Source organism: Mesitornis unicolor, unplaced genomic scaffold (assembly GCF_000695765.1).
Source record: "Mesitornis unicolor isolate BGI_N332 unplaced genomic scaffold, ASM69576v1 scaffold22400, whole genome shotgun sequence".
In the NCBI taxonomy this organism is placed as follows: Eukaryota; Metazoa; Chordata; class Aves; order Mesitornithiformes; family Mesitornithidae; genus Mesitornis; species Mesitornis unicolor.
In genome coordinates, this window is record NW_010156542.1 from 101329 (window position 1) to 118924 (window position 17596).

The 17596-nt window shown below is 38.8% G+C and overlaps 1 protein-coding gene across 1 annotated transcript in view; it reads right to left on the reverse strand.

Moving 5' to 3' along the window:
* Positions 1-1415: 1415 nt before the first annotated feature.
* IGF2R (insulin-like growth factor 2 receptor) overlaps positions 1416-17596 on the reverse strand; it is a gene marked incomplete at its 5' end in the record, with an annotated part of 48823 nt that continues 32642 nt past the window's right edge. The window contains 16 exons of the mRNA XM_010193596.1: positions 1416-2202; positions 2645-2714; positions 3309-3473; positions 4431-4617; positions 5085-5269; positions 6689-6835; positions 7748-7862; positions 8908-9044; positions 10062-10296; positions 10764-10910; positions 11315-11522; positions 11735-11896; positions 12976-13125; positions 14045-14257; positions 15941-16203; positions 17203-17325. Of these exons, the coding sequence (XP_010191898.1) occupies positions 1801-2202; positions 2645-2714; positions 3309-3473; positions 4431-4617; positions 5085-5269; positions 6689-6835; positions 7748-7862; positions 8908-9044; positions 10062-10296; positions 10764-10910; positions 11315-11522; positions 11735-11896; positions 12976-13125; positions 14045-14257; positions 15941-16203; positions 17203-17325 (2909 nt within the window). The remainder of the gene's footprint in view (positions 2203-2644; positions 2715-3308; positions 3474-4430; positions 4618-5084; positions 5270-6688; positions 6836-7747; positions 7863-8907; positions 9045-10061; positions 10297-10763; positions 10911-11314; positions 11523-11734; positions 11897-12975; positions 13126-14044; positions 14258-15940; positions 16204-17202; positions 17326-17596) is intronic.

Here is a 17596-nt window from a genome sequence, read left to right on the forward strand (position 1 = left end):
AGTGACCCTACTGAGATAAGCACCAACAGGCAGAGTACCTCTGTTCTACCTAAGCGTCATTGCACGTAGTTACAACAAAGAGACCACGTGGTGTTATGCCTTAATACATGGGAAATTATTTCATGTAGCAGTTCATGGATCCAAACTCCAAGATGCCTGCCTTGAAGATTTGGGGACGGGAAGCAGCATTCTTCAACATCCATTGAGAGAACTCTTGCAGTGATAACTGGCAGAATTAGAAATACACTGTCCAGCGCCTGATTCCCCCAGATTTAATACAAAAATAAGCCTGACAAGATGCAGCTTCAGCCTAATTGATTTACAGCTTCACTGGTAACAATACAAGCAAAAGAAAACCCGAGTCTGAAACGAAAGACTTACTTTATATATTCCGATCTTTGTCAAACATGGGTTCTCATTTTGAGCTATACAATTGAGATATTAGCTATCACAGCAAAAAAAGTATCACCAGGCTGATTAGGAGCATTACAGACTTGTGTAAGAAAGATTCCAGACTTGAGATTTGGGATTTGGAATACCCACTTCATATCTTTTATTGAAACTGCTGAATACTTTATATGACACTATTTTGATTCAAAATGGAGTTTTTATAAAAAGAAACCATTGTTGAAACTGAATAAGCCAGCCAAAAGGAACAGTGAAAAGTTTCCAAAAATTCTGACCAACGCATGTACTTGCAGGATTCTCTGAAACCCTATCATTGCCAATAAATTGATTTAAGAAACACCTGGAGAAGAGCAAGACTGCTAGAGGAAATTCGACTTGCATTAAAATTGCCAACAACATTTCAAATCAATGATCATGGCCAGGACTCTAGTACATCAGAAAACACTGGCCCAATCTATTTATTTATTTATTTATTTTAAATTAAGAGGTATTGTGCAAGTAAGGCTCCTCTAGTTCTTTGGCTTCTCTTGGTGATGACAAACTGGGCAGTGTAGGGTTTTTTAATAGGAATTCTGCCTCTATGTCCTTGAAAGCTCTGGTTTTCTGTGCAGTTGGTCTAGCCCAGCCATAATCCAGGAAGAAAAAAAAATCTTTGGGTGCTTGTCAGCTGCTTAGGCAAACACTGATGAAGTCAGTCATGACCAGTACCAAAAAAATATCATGCAAAGAACAGCAACCATTTCAGGCTAAAGCTATACAGAGTTGTACCTTTCAGTCAATACCTTTGAATCAATGATCTGCTTAAATAAGAATGGATATTCAAATTTACAGGATAAATTAGACTAGTCCCAAAATTTACATCAAATCATCCCAACACACAAAAGTTATAGTTTTCCTTGTCTTACAATGGGTGAACCCACAGAATAATACCCTGCCGGCAGGAAGAACATGTTGCTATTAAGCAAACCTGAGTAGTGAGGATCAATAAATACAAGGAGTTAAAATGCTAGTAGTCAGATAACTTGAGTCTCAGGAGCCAGGGGCTTCATTGAGCCTTAATCCTTTCCTTTCAGAGGTTTCTCTTTTTTAAGCAGCATTTAACATCTATGCTGAGGCTTAAAAAAGACTCAAAACAAACAAACAGACCTAGAAGTGTCCTGGCTAGAGAGAGTCAACATAACTCAGCCAACTGGATGTTAGAAATCCAGTCATTACTGAACAGATCATTGTAAACAACCAAGAAATCTCTCTCTTCTTCCCTTTTCAATGGTTTCTTGTTAAAGGCAAAATTCAGAAAAATCTTTCAGGCTGAAGTCCTCATATTTGGTTGGAAATGTTGTCCCGTTATATATAATCTCTCTATATATATTTTATTAGGCACAAGAGGGGTTATTAAACATTCAACAAGTCCTCATCACTATCATCATGAAACGATATTGTATTTGTAGAGTTCTGTGCCTGCTGCTGGCCTGGCTTGGCTTTCGCTTTCCTTTCCCTTCCCCCATTCAGCAAATAAGCTTTGTCATCACTTCCAAGATTGGGTGGCTTCTTTTGTGGGTGCTTGCTCTTGTCTAGTCCTCTTCCTGTCTGAATCTTTACATCTGGAATGGTTAACACTTCATCCTCACTGTCCAGGTCATCCACCTGGAGAGAGGTAAAGACTTCAGATGTGACAGACTTGTGAGTAACGTGACCGTTTTCCTGTCCTCCTTTTACTGTTCTTTGATTTGGTGCTGCAATTTCCTCCATAAGCCACTCCGTTTCATTCTCATTAGCTTCTTCTTCACTGTTTACCTGCAATAAAAATAAATTTGCAAGAAGAGACTGCATATACCACCCTGGACTCTGCCACACACTGATCTCCCCAGTTGTCAGACCCCACACCACACATGGCCTTGGGTTTAACTTAGTCATAAGTTAGTAATACTGCAATTACGCAATAATGCTGTTACTATTGCTTTTCACTACGTCTGAAAGAGACTTCTTTCTCTTCCTGTAGATTTATGTATTATTTAGCTATTTATGGACTGCTCTTCGTTTCCTCAGTATTATATTCCTTTCCCATTTCACAATATAAACAGATATCTCAGCTACGTGGCTTTCCGGAAGCCACACAGTATGGTTTCCATGCACCAAAGAAACTAGGAATTGAGGGGGTTTATTTAGTTATTAACAAAATCTTTACATTAAGAAAACTTGACAAGAAACAAAACCTTTGATTTTGCCATCGTATTACCTTTGTGTATTTGTAGGAAACACCAGATGTTCTTCTGCAGCAGTTTGTTATCTTGTTAATTACGATTTCCCTAAAGAAAGGGATGAATATCGCATTGGAGAGACTGTATCCCCCTTATTAACCCCCACTTTTCTTCATTGGATTTTTACCATCAACACAAAACATTTTACCAAGCAAGCTATTGCATAGTGACACTTGACCCTGAACCACTCCAATTAACAAAACTTGGTCCATAATGATGCACATCATCTTCCCCCTTACCACAGCTTCAGGGTGACTGTTTTGAAACACCTCTGACCTTAATGTCTAAGGGGAAAAAAAACCCAAACTTGTCTGGAAAGCAAAGAATCAGCAGGACTTGCACTTGTTCCTTGCTGCTGCTGTCGTATGGTTCCAGCTTGACATCAGGAAAAGAGAGGGATGTCAAATACTAACTATATCGTCACATCGTTTTATCATACTTAATTAGCAGTTGTCCACAACAGAGACTAGCCCAATTCAACTGTGTACTCCAGCCCTCTTTACATGGGCCTTCAGACAGTTATGGGGAATTTGACAAAAACAGTGGCTTGACAGATGACACTATCAACTGAGAAACACAAATGTCTTAAGGTTCACTACTTCCCACATCCTACCAAAGAAACACCTCTCAATCCCTTCCTACCTTCTCTCTTTCTTGTAGAAAAGTAGGATTATTAGGCATGCAGTGAGAATAACCAGGAGGACACTCAGCACAGCACCAACAGCCTGACTTCTCCTTGAAAGGCCTTTATGTACTTGGGCTTCCTGATCAGTCTGGTGCTCATGGCTTCCTGGATCATCGGTTGATCTAATAAGATAAATTGGGAAAAAAAGGACAAGTAAGATCTATTGACCAGCTGCATCCAACTGGATTAGAAACAGCAGGTTCAAAGAAATTAAACATGCCACACCATCCTGTCCCTCCTACCTAACAGCTATGAAAAAATTAATTTACGGGATTTTGTTTTAAGTAAAAATGACTGAAAAAAAAAATGTATGTGCTGTGCCTACATCCTGGTATGCTTTAAAACAGTGCATAAAACTGATTCCAGTCAAGACTGAAGTACATGATTAGGCATTCTAGAGCTTACAGAGCAGCAGCTATCCACACAACTGCTATTTTAGAACCAAACCTGCACATGAGCAAGCTGCAAAAGCTAAAGCAATTATTTACCTTCCAGCTGCCTATGGCACTACACAGACCAAGCTCCCTCAATAGGTAATTGCCTGTTTAAGCCAGAATAAAGTTTCCTTGTGTTTTCAAGCAAGAAGTTAGAAAGCGAAAAGTCCTAGAAGTAGTCACTCTGTTCCTCACAGAGAGGCTGCCTACACGTCAAGAATGCAGGTGGGCAGAGGGGAAGGCCAGTCTTTGCCATGACTTTAAAGTTTTCCACACAGCAAGGCAAGGAGGACAAAAAAACCTTACCCAAAAACTGGTTACTCCTCTTAGTAACATGAAACAGCTACAGTAGCTTCTGTCAGCCACAGTAGGTTTTCCTTAGTGAAAACAGCAATATTATTTCCATCATGCCTCTCCATTTCTTGCACAAACAAACAGCTTTAGGTCCAGGCCAACTTAGCAAGCTTTTATTTAGTGCTCATGTGCCAGACATTACATATATGAACACCAATTCCATCTATCCATGAGTTCACTGCTTTTTTAGCTTTTCCATTTTTCACAGTCACTATGATGAACAAATACAAAAAAGCCTTTAGTTGAGAAGTGCTGACAAGAGCTACTTTGAGAAAATTATTAACTACTCACATTAATGGACACACAGCAGATGTGTACCAGGTAAATAAATACTGGCAATCTGCTGTTTCATGAAGGAATTCAGGGATGCCTTCCTTTACTCTTGGATTGCAGTGGAAGAAAATGGTTGAAGACACAAACTTTGATTTATCTTTACCACATCTGGAGTCTGATGAAAATATGACATCCAAGTCATCATCTACAAGAAGAAGAAAACCTTACAGTTTACTATTTCCTCGAGAACAATGTATTAACACTAAACCCTGGAAAGTTGTGTCTTTGTTCTGCAGTAACAGCTTACACTTTGCAGTGTCTACAAGTGAGCATATGCTTTTACATAGCGGGTCCCACCAGCTGCTATGGAACAGTGGGCTAAGCTCTTCACTAGAAGTAGCAGCTAGATAAAGGAGATCATTGCTTATGCAGCACAAACACAGATGAAAACAGGAGACCAAGTCTTTCTACAGTAGGGTCTGGGCTTGACGCTTAAGTCCACATTTGCAAGTGAGCTCACACAACAAGAAAATAGCAACCTAAATTCTGATAGACAGACTCTGGATACCTTTACAGAAATGGATTAGCACAGAAGTCACAAAACAATCCATTTTCTGATGAAGCAATTCACACAGAACATCAAACAATTTCTGCTAGTAAACAGGTACTTACCCTTAACGTAATATTTAGCTTTTCTGGCAGAACCAATTCTCCGAAAGCGAAATTCATTACTTTTAACCTGGCAGATGTTTGCTCCAGAGCATTCTGCAAAACTTGAGTTTCTTATACCAGAAAGTTGAATTTCATATACGTATTTATCACCATTTGTCCGTATGTCACCAGAAGCCGTGTACAACCTGAGGAAACAGAGGGCAGGTCTATCCTTAAGCCTAAACTCTCAGATTTAGATTATTCCCAAGACATAAAACCAGCAACGGTGGCAGCTGCTACCACTGGCTGATTCTAGAGCAGGTTGGAGTGACAGGTTCAGCAACCAGAAAAAAATGCAGAACTGAAGCTTCCTCCCTGAACATTACACATAAGGATTCTATTTAGTATAAATATAATTTAAGAAAGCACAAAAAGCAAACTTTTCTAGTTACACTGCCCTCAATTGGTGCATGAACATGTAAACACCTTCAAAGGATTAAGATAAACTGGAGGCAAAAGCATGATTCAGCAGCTCATACACAAGCTACCCTACTGAACATAAGAACCATATTGTGTGCTTTGTAGTTATGATAAGTAGCACACCTTAGCTGCCTTCTCCAGACAGTTAACTAGTTCTTCCATAAGTGCTACTTAAGTACTATTTACAACTGTATCCTTTCACACTGCTGGTCAGAATGAGAACGGTCTGAGATTCACAGCTATTTGTTCTAGCCACCTGCTCGAAGGCTGAGCTTGCTCAAATATGACTTGCCTTTAATTCCACAGTACAAGTAGTTTTTAAATTTTGTCCTGACTTCCTCTCTGCCTTCACCCAGGTCTGTTTGATTTTTGTTTCTTTCTCTATGCTTGTAATGCTATCACCACGTTCACACAGCAGGTTTATTCATAACACTTTCGCTCAGATACTTCAATTCTGTACGCTAATGGTTTGTGCCCTGCAAGCAGTTTATTCTTCCCACAACACTAGTATGGGCAGATTTCCTTCCATAACGCTAGCACTGACATTAAATATAGTAGTTTATAAGAGATACTGGAGCAGTCATATACAATGTGCAGTACAGTCAGTATAATTGCTGGTCTTCCTCTGCCTCTCCCGAGTTCAGCCATGTTTGACCATTCCTCCAGAACTGTCCTTCCCTACCTCTAAGGCTTCTGAAGCTTCCATATGGATCAGCAGGCAAAAAAGGTGCTATGGAAAAAGCCAAGGAGTACTCTAGGTGAAAACAAAATCAAGTTCTCTGGCACTGAATTAATGTCTACACATCATGGAAAAGAGCAATAACCCACAATAAAGAGTCCTACCATCAAGGTGGGTGTGTGCAGGCCTTAAGACTAGTCTTGAGTACACCTGGACATGCTTACAGCTATAAGCCCAGCTGTGCACCGCACTATGGATCAGGCCTTTAAGTCAGTCATTGGTACAAGGTGAATTCAGTGCTATTCCACTTGACAGCTAAGAACTGTTAAGGCAACACAATATTCATACCAAGCTCTTTTCTTGAAGTACAGTTCTACAGGACTAAGGTGTTATTGGTTTGGGTTGTTGTTGAGGCTTTGGTTTTTGGGGTTTTTTTTGAGGGTTTTGTTTGTTTGTTTTTACTTACTTGTAATAAACATCCCCTAAAGAGAAGTTTTTCCCAGTTGCAGGATTAATAACTGTTCCGTTCACCACCTCCACCTCCTGCTGCTTCACAGCACAAGCTGCACGTGTGTCCCAAGTGATGTAGTAAGCACAGTTTTCTTCGTCAATCCTACCAAATAACAGACAACTGAGGATTCCAGGAAACAGTAACAAGTGTTTAGTATCTTGAGAATGGGAAGACACACAGCTGCTAACCCATGTGTGGGAACGTCCTGCCTAAGCATCATGCCAAGAGAAAGTTAAATAATGAAGCAGTACTACTTGAAGAACTGCACAGCACTTTTCTGCATTTTCCAGACTTAAAAAGACCTGGCTGCACTTGAACTTCCTGTGTGACTTCCAGAAGTCACACTGTATCAGAGGGTTTTATCAAAATATTTTAAACAAACATGTCAGCCTGCTCTTGGCAGGTTTAACGTGCTGCACATTATTTAACTAGGACAAGGAGTATATGTTAGTCAGGTTTGGCTACCTAGTTCATTGATTTATACAGAGCATCTTGCTCAGTTTCCCAATTCTACAAACAATATACAGTTAACCAAATCAAGACCAAGCAAAAAGCCATCAAGCTTTCTCAGTATTTGTGATCATGCATATATGACTCACTTTAGACAGCTTCTAGGTAAATAATCTGTACTGAGGCAACAATAAATCATGATTTATTAGCTCACTTATCTACAGTAAGTGTTCTCTAGTAAACAGATCTTGAGCACAGTTAAGAGTGCTTATGCTACAACTAACATTGAAAACAACAGCATCCCAGCCATTTTCAGACCTAATTTGGCAGTAGAATACTTAAATTTTTGCGCAGAAATTTTAAGATAAATACAGACTACGATTGTTCATGGAAGTGAACTGGTGCAGAAGTTCCAGAAGATCCACGTCTTAAAAGTACAGACCAAAGAGTACTTTGGGGACTGTCCAACAGAATGGACAGTCACTGTCCTGAGATTTACAGTTTACTAGAGAGGTACAAAGGAATAAACCATGAAGATCAGTGGCATGTTAATTTGTTACTCACCTCTGCAGCATGGGCATGCCAACTGTTTTTGCACACTTCAGTTCTATAATTGTCATTGCCTTCTTGTTTTTCCTACATTCCTGCCCATTGGAATAACTAATATACACTGTATCACCTAGAAGAGAAAAATGGTGACACTCAAGGTTTTTGTAAGCAGCTATCAGAAATTCCCTTTGCTTATTTTCTAGACTTCATTACTTTAGATTAACTTCTAAGATATTCTTTTTTCGCCTGGCATAGACCATAAATCAATTATAGCACTTCAGTAATTTGAGGCCTTCACGGTAATGATCATTTCAAAATCACTCCTCAAACACCTTTGTATTTACATGGTACCGTGTGTTCAGGTCACTAGTATGGCCATAATATACATTTACATTTAAGATGGATATCTTCATTTATTCTTATGTTTAAAAAAATGACATTTATAAATGAACTCAGGCAACAGATATACATAATACATCCCATTGTTTTTGTAGCTGGATGGAAAATTTTCCTCAATTTCACTAACTCAGCAGCAAGACAAAATACACTTTTTAAACCGAAAAACTGAGTAAGGTTTAGATTTCTTTCTATTCCTTTTCTTAGAAGTGAAGCAAATTAAAGCAGCATGTGAAAGATGACTGATTGAAGAAGTTAGTGGACATATAACAAGTCTTTCAAAACAGGATGAACAAAAACAGCTCCCCCTCCCACAACTATAGAATCAGAGTCTGGTCGAGGTTGGAAGGGCCCTCTGGAGATCACCTGGTCCAACCTCCTTGCTCAAGTAGGGGCACCTGGAGCCAGTTGCCCAGAACCATGTCCAGATGACTTCCGAGTATCTCCAATATAGGAGACTCCATAGCCTCTTTGGGCAAACTGTACCAGTGCTCAGTCACCCTCACTGTAAAAAAAAAAAAGTCTTTCCTGATGTTCAGATGGACAAGTCACTTCTTACAGCTTTAATGGCAACACTGTTTATCTGCTTCTATGTTTTCATGGCTTCTTAAACACCACTTAAGTTTGAGTAGTAGTGTTTACTGTTTTTGTTTTTAAACAGAAGATTCATGGGTAAAGATATTTCAAAATAAAGGCTACACCATAATTTAAGAACCACTATAGTTAGATTGTAAGATTTAAGCATTTCTAGCTCTCTACAGGAACAAAAGCAACTCTACCTGTCACATTCAGCTTCTGCGTGTGAACGAGTCCAAGAACTTGAACATCTCCATTGTTGCTTTTCTTGCAAATACTGGCTCTTTCAGGACAGCCTGTGGGTCCCTCATGTACCCTCTGACAGAGATTCACATAGTACCTGTAGAGAACATGGTAGACAAAACTTCTTTAAAATTAATTTAGGCTAAACTGAGTGAGAGTAAAAACTTTAGAATCCTCATGGGAAACTAGCCAGGTTGGAAGAAATTAAATACCCAAATTAGCTGACAGAAGAAAGCATATACTAAAGCACAGCAGATTACTTTTATTTTCAAGTAAATGACTGTGCAAAAAAAAAAAATAAAAAATTGATCATTTACCAGATTAGTTCAACTAGTTCATTTTGACCTAGGTCAAAACTAGAAATTGGAACTGAGTCAAGAAAAGTTTTTTTGGTTATAAAGTTTATAGTATTATCCCAAATTCAGCATCTCTTTGGAGCTATACCAGTTAAGTTTCATTAGACCAGAGGAACTAGTACCAAGGTGGTGAATGAAATCATTTTGTTACTCCACAGTTTATCATAATTTTAGAATGAGATGCTCTCATCCTTGCCAGTTCATTTCTATTTGCTAACTGGAAGAAGGAAGTTTAAGAGGTTGATGACTTCCTGCCACTCATATTTTCTTTTAAGATGATACGTCAAGGAACAGGGCAAAAAAAGCCCTACTTAAGTGTGTAACTTACTGTCTAAAGCGTGAGTCAAAAGACAGCAACTAAGTCTTTTAAGATTTTTGTTCAAAATTATTAAGAATAAAAAAAACGGCTTTAAGCTACAAAATTACTAAGATAGCAGTTTAAATATAAAGCCTCTAAAAAACTTCCAGTTTAGACTTATCTCTTTAAAAAGGTTACCAGTAAAGGTAAGGGGTAAGGATGAAGACAGTAATTATTCATCCTCTTCAGGTAAAGTGGGTTCCTTTCTGTTTTTGTTTGGTTTTTTTTCTTTTTTTGTTTTTTTTTTTCTATATGCAGTGTTAAGCATCAACAGTTTTAAGACACTGTCAGCAATTTTTAACAGACTCTGAACAGGGACCAAACAAAAGTACTATGCCATATTACAAGCTTCAAATACATTGATCAGCAAACTGCTCCCTGGGAGTTGTTCGTTACTCACGAGTTCCCATCGTGGAAAAAGATCCACGATCCCGTCAGGGAAGAGAGCATTCTCAAGTCGTAAGTTCTGTGTTTTTGGACAAACTTGCACTCCATCTTCTTGGGAGGACAAACAGCCTGAGTCTTCCATTCAAATGTCACAGCACAGCCAAGTGTCTCACTCAGAAGGTATGGTCTCCCAACACCACCATTTTCATCACATGTGAAGATAATGGTAGATTCCCTTCTTGCAGTTGCTATAAGGGGGAGAGTGGAAGAAGAAAGGAAAAAGATACTTTGCAAGAGGCTTTCAGGCATGTATGGATTTTATTGGAGTAATTTTGCTGTATCAAAAAAATTTTGATCAGGTATTGTTTCAGATACTGAAGTGGGACAAATGCTTTACCTAGCAGTTTCATTCCCTAAGTCAGCTTTCATGCTTTTTAGAAACCAGCATTCCTTTCAAAATGACTGATTTCCATCAAAGCAGCATCATCACTTTTGACTTGAACATTCACTGTCTAAAGGCAGGAACTTTTTATTTTGAAAGTATTTTGCTCACTCACTTGAGTAAAGTCAGGTTTATCACATAGATTGCTTGTCTTGCCCACTCCTATCTCTTTACTTCCATTGTACTGCATCAGAGGTCTTTTGCCCAGCCTGATAAAGGCCAACTCCCAGTGTCAGCTCAGATCCTTGCACATGGAGTATAGGAAGTTCTTACCGTTACCACAGAATCCCCACTTTCCATCTCTCTGGTAGTTTTTAGTTGTAGCACACCATGGTCTATCCTTTTCTTCTGTAATACATTCCTTATAGATCCTCCCTTTGTACTTGAAGGGGAACACACAAAGTTCTCCCATTTCAGTCACTGAGAAGGAAAGGTACATCCTCTTAATAAGACATAGTAGAATAGCAGGCATATCCATATTCAGGACCATATCCAAAGCCTGTACTTCAATATTGAAGAAAAGTCATAAGCAGAGGCAAACAGAAATACTGAAACATTGAACCTAAACTCAACAAGAACTCTAGGGTGTAGTGTATCATTAGCTACAATCACCGCTACAGAAGAAGTTGCACTCTCTCTTCTAGAAGATACATGCTGATTTTGCAGATTAGTATAACCCATCTGATTTAATGATGAAACTACACATTTCCATTAATGTGCAAAATCCATGTTGCTTCCTTGCTATTGCAACAAACCCTCAAATTTTAAAGATAAAAAAGAGCTGACAAGTTTTTATATAAAGATTAGGTCTGTTTCAATCTCACCTGGAGGGCACCGATCACCTCCTGTATACTGCAAGATAACGGTTTCATCCTGGTGGCTATATTCCATTTTCATTTCCTTTATGTTTCCAAAAGATGATGCACCACTTTCAGATGTCAGACACACTGCCCCATCCTTGCATTTTCCCTGGGGCAAGTCTGCTGCCTTGCTGCATACACCAACATGGTAACTGTCGGGTCCAGAAAATACCTGTGTGGACACCCAGAAGCATCAGAAATAATGTTATTCCCTCTGTCAGAAGCCAAACAACTATCAACACTGACCACAGCTGCAGTACATGCTTTAGTCTCCTCTCACACCCCAGGATGCTTTAAAAGAAACCCCTGCTTCAGTTTTAAAATGTTGATAGCAATAGGCAACTAACAAAAAAAGACCCAGACCACACCACCAGAAGGCATTACCTTGAATGATCTTCCAGAAAGGCTGGTCAGGTTAAAAGTATAGTGTAGCTGCTCATCAGCCACAGCGCAACCTAAAGTTTTCACTTTATCAGGACACACAACCGGAGTTTCCCACTCAAACACAAAAGTGCAGTCAACTTTCCTTATCATCTTTGGCTTACCCTGTTACCAAAGAACATAGCAAGATACACAAGGGTTAACTTTCGGAGTTTGCTGTTCTTTCTGAAATTCTCTTCCCGCTCCTCCCCCAGAACAAAACAACCTGTTAACGTCAATTACCAAGGGTAGACTTACTGACTATAGGACAAACACCATGCCTTCATATTACAACCAGTACCGAAAAAGCTACAAGTGAAGTACATTCTACCTAGCTTCAGAAAACAACTAAAGCAGTAACTGAAGAACACAGGCTTTCTTATTAATTAAGGTTGAGATTTTGATGTTCAGCTTAGTTGCAAGTAGCAACAAAAGCGTGAGAGTGCTGTGTTTCTCCATGATAGAGAACATTAAGAAAGTTCACTGAGTTAAGGTTTAGAAAGAATGCCATTTCATTTGTCATATTTTAAATAAAAACATGAGCATGGCCTGTGTAATATACAGAGCTGCCTAGAGATCAGCTCATGCCCCATGTTGACAGAAAATGGTTTCACTGAGTATCTTCAACAAGCTCTAGTTTGTCAAACATCATACCTAAGTGCTTCTCTACTGTTTGTTAAAGCATTAAAATAAAATCTCAACAAGTGTTAGAATCACATCACATGCAACCTCAACTTAGTGTTCAAGTGTCAACACAAAATAAAAACCTAAATATCTAAATGCAGGTTTTTTAAGCTGTGTATGATTATGGAAAGGGTTACAACGTAAGAGAAACATTTCACAGTAATAGCTTTGCAAACAGTTACTTGGTTCTTCTGTCAGCTTGTGGTGCAAGCACAAGCATTTGGACCTAGACAAGGTGCAATGCAGCATTAAGTTTAACACCAGCACTAAGTTGTCGCTACATTACTTCTGTGGAATCTGATCCTTGAAACCATCGGAACCTGCTCCCCTCAAGCCTAAAGTTCATGCACTCTATGAAATTTTGCCTGGTTAAGAATACAAATACTAAGTATATTCCTTGTTGAAATAAGTCCATCCTTACATGCTACAAGCAAATCCTTTAGTTTTAAACAAAGCTAACGCTGGTTACCACCCACTTCCCATAGCACTCCAGTACGACATAAGTTAAATATATGTCTTACCACACTAGTTCCTTGGCTGCAGTGAAATACAATAATAGAAGTATAGTTCAATTTGTTGTTCATCTGACAAGGCGTAGCACTGTTGTAAGTGATGGAAACTTCATTTACTGCCTCATTTAACTTGGGAGGTTCAGTAACACGACCAATATCCTACACAAGCAAAAATATGTATTAAGAGACCTAGGGGACACACCTAGATTTCAGATCAGCCCAGGGATTCACATCAACTCAGATTAATCTGTTTGGTTTACAGGGGAGCACATCTATTGAACTTTTAAAAACTGCATTCTGTACCCAAAGAACAGTTGTTATATTTCACTCCTAACAAAACACAAGTTAAGCAGCTCAAAACACCCTGATTAAGCTTGACAAAAGTCAGGGAGGTTCTGCATCTTACAGATAGATTCTTCTTTAAATCATCGCGCCAAAACACCAACATATCACTCAAAAACAGAGTAGTATTAACAATGGAGTGAGATCCCTAGATCAATGTGGAAGTTCATGGAAAACAATCTCAACTTTTTATGTTCATCTTCTACTGCTCACAAACAAGATCTCAAAAGGCAAGAACCAGGATAATAACACAGAGAAGATAACCAATATTCTGTCACAAGCTTGCTATTCATGCAGCTGTCAAGTTCTTCCATGAAAATACTAAACGCATTTTGGAGCATGCCAGGACATATACTTCTTCATATCACAACAGGCTATGATGGGATCAAGCACACCATTTCTGTGTCACAGAATGTCAGACTAAGAGGCATTCTACTTCCCACTCTGTCTTTGGCACACAGCACTACATGAAAAAATTCCCCGTAGTAATTTTTTGTGTTTGTCACACTATGGAATCTTCCAACACCCATAAAAACCCACTGGGGCTCAGGATAGGTAAATATTTCTTCATAGCAAAAAGTGATGAAAGAGAATATTACAGGGTAGATTTTGACTTCAAATTCCATTTCTTATATCCATTGTCAAGTCTCTGGTTCAAATCAGGCCTCTAGGAAGGGATACCGACTTAAACTAGCAAGGAAATACATTTTTCAGTTATTCCAGGCATAGTACTTACTACTGGTGATTCATTAACAGGAACCATGCAAACAGCTGCTCCAGGTGGGCATTTGACATCTTTGATAGGATTGAGAGGCTCACAAATGTTGATGTAGAAGTCTGGAGAAACATCCGTTATATCTTCATCCACAAATGCCTCATAATATCCAGTGCGATGGATCAGAGGAGACAGGTCAATAATGGAACTGCCATTCAATACTGAGCACTTTGCCTATAAGAAAGTATGTTTTATTGCTCTTATTATTACTTGCTTTGATGTATTGACAAACATACTGTCCTTCATAGGGCCAGAAGTGTGGCTGCATTTAAAAAGTTTCAAATTTTATTTAAGTAAAGCAGCATTTGCGACAATTTTTGTCTATAGATACTAAGTACCTACAAGCTGCATAAGCAAACCCTCAATCATTTAAACATTCTTAAGTAATGGAGTCCATATCAGAACAACGCCAATCAATAAAGCTCTAGCATGCACACCCCAGCATACAGTCACTATTTCTTCATAAGGTAAATAGATCCTATTATTTCCTTTCTCTCCCCATCTCCCACACACCATTGGACCACCTCCAATAAACAAGCTTGGTTATAACAATGTAAAGTTACTGTATTGCAAGTTGATGGCTTGAGCACTGCATTTCCTCAGAACCTACTTAATGCATTCTTAAAAGTACATAAGCTTTCTGATAACCTACCCAGAATCTGGGAAGTCTATTCTTGTTTAGCTATTAGATAAGAAGCAACTAACAAAATTACCATTTAATTTCAGGACAAATAATCATCACTGCCACCTAGCTATCACCACACTGAAATAACTAGGGGCACTGTGGATACACTGCAAAAAGTGATCAGAAATGCACAAGTGATCACTGAACAGAGTTAATAGGCTAGAAAATACAACGTTTTCAGGCACTCTTGATTTGTATAGCAGCATGGTACATACTACTGAAGAGGAAGTCAGAGGTATGTGTAGCAGAGCTCTTACAAAAGAAGGAGGGAACACGTGACAGTTCCTGTTGGGGAAAGGAAAACTGCAAAATGTTTTCCCTAAATGCAAGCGAGAGCTATGGTAGTATTGAGACAGTGATGAAGAGGAAGAACAACTTGTCACAGAGAATGATGGTCACACTAGAAGTAGTGAAGACAGTGAAAAGAATGATGAAGCAGATTCACAAAAGGTAACATTCAAGTGTTAAGAAATTATTTGAATTCACTCTATAGCTTATTCAGCCTTCTGTTCCTATTGCTGGCTTTTACTCTGTGCACCCACTACTGGCAACAATTTAACTAGTTAAAATTAACTCAAGTAAGACTAGCTCAAAGTATGGTCTGGAAGACAAGTTTATCCAGAGTTGACCAAATCACATTATTGCAGCATGTGTTATACAACAGAGGCAACCCTAAATTCACGCTATTCAAGGTTTATCAGCTTTTGCACTGAGCAAACTGATCATACACTCACTCACTTGCTTGGCCTCTAGTCACTTGCTTAGAAACAGAGACTATCCCTCATGCACAGAGATGCTATCCATCCTAAACTCAACCTGAGCTCTGTTGGCCTGCTGCACTGGAGGATCTTAACCATCAATTCCCAACAAGATGCCCGATGACTTTCATTTGAGCTGTACAGAAAAGCAGCCAAGTAGGTTTCACAAAGAGTCAAAGTTTTAACCTGGCCCACCACGCAGACCAGAAGTTTGCCAAGTATTCTTCATCTTACAGCATAAGTAAGAAAGAAAAGTACTTGAGAACAACGATATGAACTTCGGGTTCTGTACTACAGGAAGAGACCTTTCCCTCAAGGGATTTAAAACATACACTGCTATTATGCCTAACACTCTCCCAACTCCCACCCCCGAAACTTAGTTCCACGAGTGTTTTCTGTAGAAGTAATTCTTACCTCTTCCTCACAAGCCAAGGAAGTATGCCAAGAGAAGTAACTAGTGCATGTCTGCTCGTCAAAAGACAGAAAAACAGGCCGGCTGTCATCTCCAACATCAGACTTGCATACAAAGCTAAAATAGCTTTTATGCTTCAGTCCAGGGTCTGCAGGGCAAGGATCTCCATCTTCATAGACAAGCTTTAACACTTGATCTTCATAAGTTAAAGTTTTACTCAGTTTTCCAGCATTAATTGGTTTTGGACCACCAGTGATGCAGACAGCTGAAGTAAAAAAGAAATACGAACAAAACAAATCAAGTCTGATCAAGAAACCGCCCTTAAAAATTGCACTTACAATATGAACAGCAGGAAACTTAAGATTTTTAGCCTCATTTTAATTATCCTATGAAAGGCAGGCTTTTTCACACCATTCAGAGTAGCTACTAAACTGAGCTGAACTGCACTGAAACAAAGACCAAATATTGTCTTTAATACTTCATTAACCAGCAGAATGTGCTACATCTCTACATGTTTAAGCAATCAGAGAGCAGAGTGTTTGGTTACCACTCCTCTGAAAACCGAGAGATTAACACAAAACGTCAGCCAGATTATATGTAATTTTATTAAGATGTCTCTTTAAAAAAACAAATTAATCCAGTATTTTCTTTTAACTACACAAAAATAATTAATGCACAAGTAGTATTCCTATTTTAGCACTTAAGAAGCTTACATATCTCAGTTTGACAGAAAAGCTAGCAATTCAACCTGCTAGTAAGCTGCTTAAAATACAAATTAACCTCTACCGATGTTTCAAAAGCATCCAAAACACAACAGAAAGCTAGAAAGTGTGTTGGCAAGGATCTAAAGTGTGGACTTGAGGCTCAGTGAAGATGTGTTATAGCAATACATCACCATAGAGCAATTTTTGTGCTCAGCTCTCTCTAGCTGGAAGCTTGTAACTTCTTCACAAGAGGTGCAGTAGAAGCATCTCCACTCCAGCCCTCAAGTCCAATCAAATACTCACCCATTTGGACCTAAAGGGATTGGACTAGAAGTGAACCCATTTAAGCTTAAGAATGGAGTTTGATAGGAATACATTGCTTCACTTCCTAAACCAGTTTTAGGACCTTTTCCTAGCCAATTCAGCCACACAGCTGTTCACTCCTTCCACACCTACAGTAAGATTTCCCCATCACATTTTACTATAAAATTGAGAATAAGTATTTCCTTTAGGTACTCTATAGTCTGTGATTACAGTATCAGAGGGGATAAGATGCTTACCAGCTCCATTAGCACAAGGACTTTTGGCTTCCGCACAAACATTCAACTCAATTTGTCTGTTGTGTGAATCAGTGATGGTATAGCCCGACTCACGCTTCAGTGATGTCAAATCAAAGAGGTGGCCTATAGGCAGATTAGGGAATAATTTAATCTTTTTTTTTCCAGTTTCAAAATCAAGACATTTCTTTGTATTAAAAACTTTCAATAACTTAATTTAGTAGGAAAGTCAATGAGCCTCTACTTGTCTGCCACCTTAGAAAATTAAACAGTTACTACTCCATATTAATAGAGGTAAAACTAATTTCAGAACTATAGACTGTGTTCCAGGGGACGCTGCAGTATATTTCAAGATATTTCTACCCACCAACAGGCTCGTTAGTCACTATCCAGATGA